At 40.4% G+C, this 11,421-nt stretch overlaps 1 protein-coding gene across 1 annotated transcript; it reads right to left on the bottom strand.

Moving 5' to 3' along the window:
• Nucleotides 1-1,986: 1,986 nt before the first annotated feature.
• YIPF5 (Yip1 domain family member 5) lies at nt 1,987-10,961 on the bottom strand. Its single transcript, XM_055718076.1, has 6 exons — nt 10,828-10,961; nt 10,392-10,502; nt 8,618-8,790; nt 7,192-7,337; nt 4,987-5,168; nt 1,987-4,339 (listed from the first exon to the last, which is right to left on the bottom strand). Exons 2-6 carry the CDS (start codon nt 10,490-10,492, stop codon nt 4,177-4,179), a joined length of 765 nt encoding a protein of 254 aa, XP_055574051.1. The 5' UTR covers nt 10,493-10,502; nt 10,828-10,961; the 3' UTR covers nt 1,987-4,176.
• Nucleotides 10,962-11,421: the final 460 nt, after the last annotated feature.

The following is an 11,421-nucleotide window of genomic DNA, read 5'->3' as shown; positions in this document are numbered from 1 at the left end:
TTTGGCTGCCTGGGAATGTGATTGCTCTAGATGATGCGGGGGACAAGCTGGGGGGGGGGGGGGGGGCAAGCAACGGGGGGACAGGCCGCCGCGCCCGAGCCCGGCCCCGCCCCCGGCCCGAGCCCCAGCCCCCGCGCCCGGCAGGAGGCGCTGCAGCCCCGCCCAGCGGAGGCTCAGGGAACAGCAGGCCCCAGCGACCCTGGCCGTTTGCCGCTAAGATGCAGGGCGTAACATTAACACTCGACACTCCAAAGCATCTCGGTGAAGACCCAGAGACCGAAACCTGGTCCAGGTAAATTGACTGGCATAGTGAAAGAATGCTCCTTCTTTTGCAAAACCCGTTTCTGTGGTACAACGTATGTGTTATACTCCAAAGTGCTTGCTGGCAGTTCTTTCAGCTAACATGGTTCCTAAAAAACATTCACAAACTTCTAAATGATGGTATTGATATGAACTAATGCACTGTTAGTCCATTAGCAAGTGGCTCCCACTGACTTGGGCTGTGACCCAGCCCCAGCCTTCGCACCACGAAGCACATGCCCAACTGCAACCATTGGTCCTTAGAGGAGCGAGAGTCCCAATTCCTTCGTGCATGGGTTATCCAGTGAAAACATCCTGGTGCTGATACCTGGAGACATGCCTAAAGGTATTCCACCTTCTTATTACAGACCGAAACAAATGGCCTCTACAGTAACCCAGTCTGGACCGCTCAGCTCCATGGAAATAAGGTAATCAATAGTTTTGAAGAGGCAGCCATGCAAAGCACGAGCGATACTAATGCACAGAGATGTTGGTGTTCCCCATACAAAGCCAAGATACTCCTCTGCAGCGTGAGGATGGAGGAACATCTGACTTCACACAAAATACCAAATCAGTCCCAGTCCCTGCTCCCTGTGGCTTCTAAAGCTATTCATCCACTACTAAACAAGTGACAGCCCCTCAAGAACAGATGCCAACACCAGTGCACAGATGAAAGGCATAAGAGCACAGAAAAACACGCTTTTTAGTAAAGAACATGCCATGTAGTTTGTTGATACTTACAGAATTGTTGCCTGTAGAAATAAACTTAACTGCAGTCAGCAGCTGCCTCATCGCAAAACAAGTGTTCTGAAAAAAAAAAAAGGTCACTGCAAAGCTAACTTTTAATTTATGTAGAATAGGAAGTACTTTCAAAATGAGGTGTGATAACAAAAGCAGTTTTAAAAAAGCAACAACAGCATTCATATTTGAATGCTTTAAGTTGAATAACATGAAAATGTTGAAGAGAATGCAGGATGGAAGCAAGTAATGTTAATATTTCATTGGAAAACTAGATGAGAATACTGATGTTAACAGACTGGAAGAGAGTTCAGATTTAGAACATAAAAGAAAAAATTCTACTAAATATGAAAGGAAAATGTGGGAGTAAAGAATTACAGAATACAAGCTTGTCAGTCTATGGCATGACAAATCATATGAAATGGTACTGAAGAGCAAGATCTAGGACAAAACATTACAGAGAAATCAATGGAATTGATTTTGGAAAGGCAATAAACACAGTCAGTAGAATCACATTAATTAACGTACCAGAAATTTGGGATATTTAAGACTACCGGTCAAGACATAACATCGTTTTTATAAAGTCCTCTGTGAATTACAGTGTTTGGCCTACCCCTACTTGCTCCCCTCTTGCCCCCAAGAAACCAGTTAGAAATTCACTGCTAAATTCTCCACAATGTGAGAAAAAAGAACATAAACACTTCTGAAAATTCACTGCTTGAGTAGAATGCATAGTAACCTCTACTGCCAAAGCAAGGACTTTGTAAGCATATGGATCTAAATAAATACCTTTTCATATGGTCCTTCCAAACTTGGCAGCTGTATCGCCACACTAAGACAAGCTAACTTTAATGTTTTTCCTGTGCACTTAAGTTTGCCTGTGCTGTGGTGAAAAACAAGGTTACTTGTAACAGTTTTAACACATAAGTAATCACCCTGGCAGCAATCTACAGGATCAGCACACAAGCTTTAATAAATGAACCACATCCGTATATGCAAGCTAAGCTTAATTAGCCCCTTTCACAAAAATACAATATTTGAGTATTAGAACCTGATGTGCTCGGGAAAGTATGTGAGCTTTTATACTTACTAGAACAATTCTGTATTTAATTAGGTCTCATTAGTAAAGGTAATCACTGTAATTTAGTTGCACAAATACAGGACATCATGCTCCATCAGCAGGTAATGTTCTTCATTAAAAAGAGTAAGAACTTTGTGCGCTGGGGCAGATGTGGTCTACTAATCTAAAGAAGTCACATAGTAAAACATTTTGCTAAATAAAATCAACTCACCACTTTTATTTAGGATAATAATTTGTAGTAATGTATCAAAGTAGAAAACTGGGCTCTTGAATTTGCTTCTGGAAGGAAATTGAAGCTTCTTATGGGTGTTTTAAAATTCATTGTAACCACCAGTTACAGTAAATGCAAGTCTGAACAATTTTGTGCATGACCATTTGGTTCTTAAAGGCTTTACACTCACATGACACTTCCCACACCTCCCAGTAACACAAGCAAAAGCTGGCTCTGGCCAACAAAGGACCCTGCCAGTAACTTCTAGTGGTCCTAGGAAGCTGTTTTTAGGAGAATGTGCAGAACTAAGGGAACAGTGAACAAAACTGTGTGCTGCGCCTTTGAATTTATTCATTCCCATACCACTAAAATCAAAGCTTTCCTTTGAAGATGCATTTGCACATTGAGTCTTACCAGGTGTTAACATAATATCTGACCAGCTATTCAACTCCTGAAGTCTCTGAACAGGTCATTCCATGAACACAACAGATGAACAACAGACTAATACCTGTAGTAAATTCAATTAAATTAAATCCCTTGGATAAATTGCTGAAGAAATGGTAGTTATAGTCTAGCACTTTGTTAGAACTCTTTTTGATTTCCAAGGTGGCGGCAGGGAATTACTATCTACATAAGTAACCTCCCCTCCTCATCATGAATTAAAATGCGCCTGTAGCCTCTCCTTGTGTATTTTAAGAATTAGCAAGTGCTTATGTGAAGAACAACAATTTTTGCATTCCCACTTCTCATGCTTATAAGAGTTCTTGTGACTAACATCACAAACTGTATTATACTTCTCATGTAAGGTTAAGTATTTGTGACTGCAGCAAATACCAAATCCAGTTTTAAATATGATTTTGATTCAATATTGAAGATACTATTTTAGTACTGAACTCCACTGAAAAAGAAAGATTAGAAACCCCTTTTTTCAAAATTTAAGGAAAATTTAATCAATATGCTTTAAATTATTTTACAGTAACTACAATACTGACAAGCATAACATTTTCAAAATGGTGTTTTTCTTGGAAGTACTGCAAAAGAGATTACTCTTCATCTAACTAATATGTGCACCATTTGAAGAAACTAGTTAAAGTCATCTTCAGAAATCCAAGTTAACATATAGCTACTCAGACATCCAAATGTATTCATATTTCAAGTGTGACAGAATTACAGATCCCTTTAACTTTTAAACATGTTTTCTAATTCATAATTTAGGTATGTAAACCCTGAAATACTACCACATCAAATGAACAAATAAATGAGACCAAAGAGTATACTTGTTAAAATACAGAAAATACTCTTAATTGCTTGTGTTCATTTGTGCATTTTGCTTTTGGTAAGAGGGGAGAGAAAATAGGTTCCTTATTACTGCAGATTTATTTAAAAAGGACCTCAAACTAAGGGCATCTGCAGTTCTGTTAACTTCTTTTGATAAAAATCTATCAACTTACAACTGCAATACATCTCCCTCCCTGATGCCCCTAAAAAAAGAGAAACACAAACCCCAACAAACACCAAAACGCAAAACAAAAACCAAACATGACCCTCAAACAACCAAAAGTTACTTTTCTAAAGATATAGGAATGGGAAAGAAATTACATTAACCTGACAAGCATGAACATGTATTAAAGCTATAGACACCTCAGGTCAATTGAAAACAGTATTCAAAGTCCTAAAAAAGTGAACGTGAGACATTTGTTTTCATTGTTCCAGATGATTCAAAACAGGTCTAAGTTTTATGATAGCAACACTATACAGTTGTTTGCAGCTGTTTCTGGTCCAGCTAAAGGTTCCAAGTTGATGTTTTTATTTTGGCCCACCGAAGTCCAAAGTTTGGACAGTCTATTCAAAACACAGAAATGAGAGCAAAGACTCCATACAATAAAGCACAGGGGTATGCTACTAGAAGTTGTTGTCCTTCCATTGCTAAGGCAGAAATAAAGATTTTGGAGGCAGAAAAGCTGCACCAGCCAATGACTCCAGCCGTGAGAATAATCCCCATCATTCCCCTGTAAAGACAGAAATAAAAAGAGAATTCATAAAGCCTTGGGTATATAAGCTTATAGATGTCATAATTTGCCTCCTTCTAACACCTTTTACAGATTCTAAGATGAATTGTAGCTTTTATATTCGACATTAAATGAAATTGTTCCAGTAAAGACTTCAGAATGGTATTACTCAATTATGACAGCCTAAAAAAAACCCCAAAATTAACTTTGTGCACATGAAACGTAAAAGCAGTGAGTAAAGTAACGATAGTAAGTTCTTCCTTTTCAGTCCTTAATTCCATAGAGCTATAAGGAATCACACTGATTTTCTTGTTTGTCAAATGCAAATTTGCATTGTAAATCAGAATTAATTTTCGACTTTACAGGTACTGAGACTTGCCAGATTCAAAGCTGACTGAAAACAATCTTGGTATTATTTGAGTCTATGTATTTAAAAACTGTTGACTTACAGATAAAACCAGTATTCACCTATTTTTCATCCAGTAAATACCTGGAGACTGTTGGTATTTATGTTTTTACACTTACAAAAAATTCCTGTCATATTCAAATTATATGCATCTTTATTACTGAATATTAAATTCTTTTTAATAACTTCCCTCACCACCTCCTAGGAATCTAATACAAAATTATAAAGTTCATGTACTTACTGCAACGAAAATACAATTGCGAAAGTGGAAAGTAGGATCATGGGAAGAAGACAGTATCCAAGGACACTGGCAACGCAGCCAAACGAGACACCCGTCATGCTCATTAAGTTCAGGAGACAAAACATCCCTAAACATCCGATTGCACTGATTCCATACACATAACCAAATTGAATTTTACCAGCCTGAAAGTCAAGCAGAGTAACATGTTAGCTACCAGAACAGGTAACGCCTCCCACAAACAAAGGGATAAGGAAAGAATACAGAGTATCTTAACTTTCTCCATCACCCACCATCCCCAATTCTGATACTCAAATCCAATAGGCACTATTTTCCCACAACCTGAATTCCAGGACACCTGTATATTCTAGGCACCCAAGAGGCACATTTATCTGAACTTTACACACCTTGATGAACAGATTCAGGTCTAACTGCTATTCTTTGATCTGGGCTGCAAAAGTTTACAAATTCTTTAGGGTTTAATCAACTAACTTCTCATGCCAATTGATTACTTGCAATGATGATCTTTACAGAACTAGAGTATAAAGACCGAAAAACTGTAAATCAGGAACTTCTTGACAAATCCAGAGCTAAAGTCCTTTAATTTGTGACAGACTGCATGAAGTTATAGCACAACATAAATTACAAGAACTTCCCAGAAACTTAAGCTGAGCTGTAAAGCAGTGTATACGAATGGCAGAATTAACTCATGTAGATTTTAAGAAGTCAGAATCAGAACTTTGCTCACTAACATGTATGCAGAAAGAATACCTACATTATTTCAAAACATGTGTATCCTATGTCATCATGTTTTTCCAATGACAACATCGATGCTTCCCTTTTCACACCTATCAAAACATACACAACACAATGGCATACACCCCGGCAGAACACAGGGCCACACAGTTACTGAAGCTACGACAGCGTGTGGCTTCAAGATCTGTCTCCACTACTAGCTTCCAGACTAAATTTATAACCCAGCTCTCTTCTTCCTCAGGTGCTACAGAAGACAATCATACCTGCTTTAATCTTTTTGCTAGGCTAAGCTTGTTTTCTTTCACTACATTCAGTGAATTAAAAAAAAAAAGCAAGCAGCATACAGGAGAAAGCAGTAATTTCTTAGGAAAAGAACATTCAAATGTCTTTATTATAAATACGTTCATTAATTTTACTGGCCTAGTTTCCATAAATAAAGTTTACTTATTAAAGTAAGTCCCCTTGGTACAAAACCACTGTGTTCTAAGTGTCATAGCAATGTGAAATTTTAGGCAAAAATTAAATGCAGTGCCTGAAGACATTTAGAGAAGAAATACTGATTAAAAATACTGAAGCTTTCAATGACAAGGAATACTGTTTGCTGCTACTCTCTCATTTCATAATCTACACTTTTGAGTCATTAAAGCACAGTATTTCAATTAAGCTCAACTAAAAAAAACCCACCAGGTTTCAACAGTCTATTAAGAAGCGTAAACAATCTGAAAGCATTTACTTTAGAAGTGTTTTACCAGACTGACTCTTGATATAGTCATGCCTAACGTATCAGCATTTATGAAATCACTTTTTACGCATGAATTTTGCATTTCTTTGCCTCTTGAGTATCAGTAAAGAACAATGAATAAAGAGTATGGAGCAAAGAAATACAATGAAACAAAACAGAGAAACAGACTCAAATATTAACCAGTTTAAAAAGTTAACAAAAAGTTTAAAAAGTTAAAAAAGAAACGAAACTCTTAAAGGAAATAAATATTCAAATATTCAGTGTGTCCATTGTTCTGATTCCTGATAAGACATAAGATAACAGAGACTGCAAAAAGACAAGGTATGATTCTGAAAGCAAAACACCTTGATCTATAAAGAAAACTGAAACAGGTAAAAGTCTGAGAAAACACGGGTCACACCCATTCCTGTGACAAAAGGAAGCCATATTCCTCAAAAGCAGAGTATGAAAAGAAATATGAATTAACACTGAAATAATTGCCATGCAAAAAAACAAGCACAAAGGCTTGGATTCAAACTCCACTGAAGTGATAGTGAACTTACTAATTTCAATCAGCAGTGTATGAAGCAGTTTCCTTGGTCAGTATGTGCTTTTTTGACCTCCTTGCTAAGAAGTCACTTCCAATAAATGTGTACATTATTTGGCTTTTTTCCCAGTGTTTCCAAGAGTATTAATGTACAAGCAGTAATATTTTGCAGTCAATATCTTACCAGTAATAATGTGGCTCCAAAAGCTAGACAGAAGACCATAGGTCCAGCCAAATCAGTCTCATTCATGATGCTGCCATCTGCTACTTTTAATGGGTGTAGCACTGTTAGTGTCTTCTGCCAGATGTGGTCAAAATTGATCCCCAATTCTACAAGTTACATGAAAATAATTATGCACATTTATTTCATTTTTCCCCCCTTCCTGTCACTCCCATTTTCTTCACTCCTACTTTTCCTTGTCTCCCCACATTTAAGTCTCCTTCAGATATCATACTATGGGGAGCGAAGAATGGAGTCATTCCACCTTTCCTCAAGCTGCTCAGTGTGCTGCCTCCACAGATTCCAGGTCTCAAATGCTTGGAAGTGACAAGATAGTTTCCAAAGGACCAGGTAAGACTGTAAGCACACTGTTCCGGGTCAGCCTAAAAGTTCATTTAGCCTAGTACCCCATCTCTGTAAATGGCCAAAAGCAGGTACATATGAAGTTGTATAAGCACAGAACATGCAGATTCTCAAAGTCTCCAATGACTGGTGGCTCAAGGACTTCTAAGTCCAAGTAGTTTCTCTTAACTACCCTCAGTGGATTTCTCTTTCATAAACCTGTCATTGAGCCCCAAAAAAACCCACCCACTCTTTTTAACACTTGGCATTTCATGACAAGGAGTTTCACAGCTCCTTCTGGCTAGATACGATTTCAAATTGTATTTCCATCCATGGTTTGGCCACGGTTGTCCGTCAAAACCTAGTTATGAATGCAGTTACTATTTGTCCACCTCAGGCTCTGGGAAGCATCTATGTAAACAGAGCAATTTTTTGAAGAATACCAAAAAAGCACAACAGGGTAGAAGGTATTATGAATACCCTTCTCTCTAACCAGCAACAGTAAGGGTGTCTTCAGTTATTTGGTACTGAACAAGGATAGACTGTAAGCTGGAAACTGAAACCATCCATTTAGACATTAACTACATATTCGTTCTGGCATTCTGCACAGGCTGTATTCTACACAGCCGTTTCTGCAGTGTTTACCATTCCTCTTTGGCAATGAAAGATTTCAGTTCTGACCAAAGAATCAACTGAAGCTAACTGCATCGATATATTTTACAAGAAGTGGGCAATTTTAAGTGATATTTCTGTTGTTGGAAATATTTCTGTTGTGTTTTGTCATCGGTGCTGTACGAAGTCATCTTATCTGTTTTACTGATTACATCTTCACAGAAGAGATGGTATGAAGTAACAAAGCACAAATCTAAAACCACAGAAGTTCACAAAATAACATGTATTTCATTTACCAAATAGAGTTAAATAAAAAATTAATGAGAATTCTAAATCAACTGTGCACTTTCAGAAGTAGGGAATACACACCCTGCTACCCAGCTTATCCCCAAATTGGGAAGAGTTTTGGATTTTGGCCATAAAACATAAGTTATACCTTCTAACAGTGGAGGTTCATCCTCAAAATTACTTCCATAAAAAGACTGTGCTGAAGTTGGAGTGTATGTCTGTGTTGGCTGGTAAATCTGCCCTGTGTAAGGCTGCTGCTGCTGCATCATGTCTGGAGGGACAAATCCACTTTGTTGAGAGTATTCATAGCCTCCATACTGCCTACAAAGGATGACATGGCATTATGGACAGATACAGAAGTTTATTTTAAACACCTCCCTGCAAAAGTAAAGCTTATTTTCAGTTGCAGCAAACAATCCTTTATTCTTTTTTAAAAGGTCACATTAGATCATCCCCTACTCAGATCCAGGCCTTTTAGGCATACAGCCATGTCCATCAATTCAACCCCTTACAAACAATACACTGTTAAGTTAAAAAAAGATAATTCTTGCTGTACAGGCTAGTATTGCTTTCTGGTTTTAAGTCAGAGGCCTGGAGAAATGAGCGTTATCCATTGACTGAATTACTACTATAGGCTATAGACCTGTAAAAGATTAGGAAAATTCTACATCTCAAACTTACTCAAATATTGTCCATTAATTACTACTGACATCTCATTTGATGCCAGCATTAATTTGCTATTTAGAATGTTTATTTGCAAACACACTATTAGAGAAGAAAGCTGTTTATAGTATCACTTTTGTTCCTCTCCATATTTAAAAGTTTAGTTTACAAAAAAAAAAAAAAAAAGGCAAAAGCAAAGTTGTTTTCCCCTTCACTTGGGCACCACGTGTACCAGGTAGTATTATGATATATAAAAAGGAATCATGATATGGACATCAAATGCACGATGACATCTACCTACAGGACATAATGCAGGGGGAAAGAAAGGGTGATTTTTCAGTTTCTGTTTTGTATATTCTCAATTAATTACCAACACATCAATTCATACCATCTTTGGAATACTTTCTATTATAGATTTTATATGTATAAAAAGATAAATTGCTATCTTTAAAAAAAGCTGAATCAAACCTACGCTCTGTTCCTAAACAAACTTTTAAGTTATTCTTGCCACTAATAATTTCCAAGTCTGACCACAGCTATTTCAGTAAATATCTCCAAAATATTTAAATATGGAAATATAAAGAAGGCAAATCCAGATGTCATTCTCCTTTCTTTCCTTGCACTGGTACAGTTCAGCCCCATCGCAGCACTGTAATCCTTTTCAGGACACAAACAGGCGTCAACCTGCTTGCTCCATCCTACCGCAGGGTTCACAGAGGTCATAAACCCAACCAAACCCCTCAGCCTGAGCATGGATATTCACACAGGACTCCTAAGAGATCCCCCAGCCTAGGAACACGCACCATGTTTCCCTGCTAAAGCCTAGGAATCGCTACTGGCATTGCAGGCTCATTTCTGTGATGTTGTAACTAATTTTTATGCCCCAAGTGACTGTAGATGGACTTACAGAACAATGGTACTTCTTTTCCCAAAGATGTGAAGATTATTCATATAATTAAATTAGTCATATAACTTTTCCTTCAGCTTTCTAATCTTTGGTTCAAAATGCTGAAGGCAGCATATTCAACATACAACTGCTTTATATCTCCATTTACAGAAGATAAGGTAGGCTTTTCATATAACAGAGCAAGAGGAATTCATTTACAGGCAACAGTGGTTAGCTGAAACACCAACCCTTCTCTGACTAAACAGACTATCCCAGAAGAACCTTAACTCCGGCTTAGTCACTAAAGAAGCATGACTGAATGGCTTTATGCAAGACACATGTTACACCAGTACAAAAGGCAGGCACGAGTTACTTGCTGTACGGTCTTCCACTGTAATCATAGGACTGCGACTGGTCATCGATACTGTAACTCGTCTGGAAGAAGTCTGTGTTGAAGCTGTCAAACCCAGACATCGCAAATTATCTGTAAGAGAACAGCGAGGCTTGCTCGGCTCTGCAAACCCACCCTAGAAGGGAGCAGCGTATCGGCGAGACCGAGCGGCTCAGCCCGCCCGCCGCCGCCCAGCACCTGCCCGGCGACCCTCCCTCAGGGCCGCCGTGAGCTTCCGAGCGCCGAGAGGCCCCGTGAGGAGCGGCCCTGCCTGAGCCAGGCCCCACGGCGGCCCCCGCCGCCCTCCCTCGGGCCGACCGCAGCCGCGCGGTGTGCTGCCCCAGCGGCCTGCCTGCCGTTCCAGCCCATCCGCTCCCCACATGGCCGAGGCCCCGGCCCCGGCAGCAAGCGGTCCCACCTGCAGCCCCTCCGGGCCAAGCCCCACACCCGCCGCCGCGGCCCCTGCGACGTGTCACCCAGCCGCCCGAGCACTTCCGGGGTCAGTGAGGCCGCGCGTGCGCGCGGTGCACTGGGCCGAGCACCTCCCCCGGGCACGCACCGCCCCCGGGCATGCGCCGCCGCCCGGCCCGCGCGGCGCCGCCGCGTTGCCATGGGGACGGGACATGGGGCAGTGGCGAAATGGCGGCGGGGCGCGGGATGGCGGCCGGGGTTGGGGTGTGCTGGCTCCGGGTCCGGTCACCCCCTGGGGGCTGCGGGCGGCCTGGTGATCGCGCAGCCCCCTCGCGGGGGCGGAGCTGGCGGCTTTCCCGGCGCTGGAAAGCCTTCCTGGTACAGCCGCGGCTTCGGGGTTCCGCTGTTTTGCCTGAAATGTGAAGAAAAGCAATTTTTTTCTTTTAAATACATGCGAAAAGAAATGTCCATATTTCAGGGGCTTTTAATGCATTATTAGTCGGCACCTCCTTTTACCGCTTTGCTTCATCTTACGTGCTGAGAGCCGGACACCCCAGCTGTGAGGTGACGAGTCACGCTGGCATTTCGTGAGGTGAAGCTG

Source organism: Falco cherrug, chromosome 8 (genome assembly GCF_023634085.1).
Source record: "Falco cherrug isolate bFalChe1 chromosome 8, bFalChe1.pri, whole genome shotgun sequence".
NCBI lineage: Eukaryota > Metazoa > Chordata > Aves > Falconiformes > Falconidae > Falco > Falco cherrug.
This window is presented reverse-complemented; position numbering and strand designations above follow the sequence as displayed.

Excerpts from the sequence above, each read along its gene's own strand:
- YIPF5 (XM_055718076.1), bottom strand. The coding sequence starts at position 10,492 with ATGTCTGGGTTTGACAGCTTCAACACAGACTTCTTCCAGACGAGTTAC. Across the intron at positions 7,338-8,617 it reads TGAACCTCCACTGTTAGAAG|AATTGGGGATCAATTTTGAC; the intron begins GTATAACTTATG and ends TGTAACTTGTAG. Across the intron at positions 4,340-4,986 it reads GCAATTGTATTTTCGTTGCA|GGGAATGATGGGGATTATTC; the intron begins GTAAGTACATGA and ends CTGTCTTTACAG.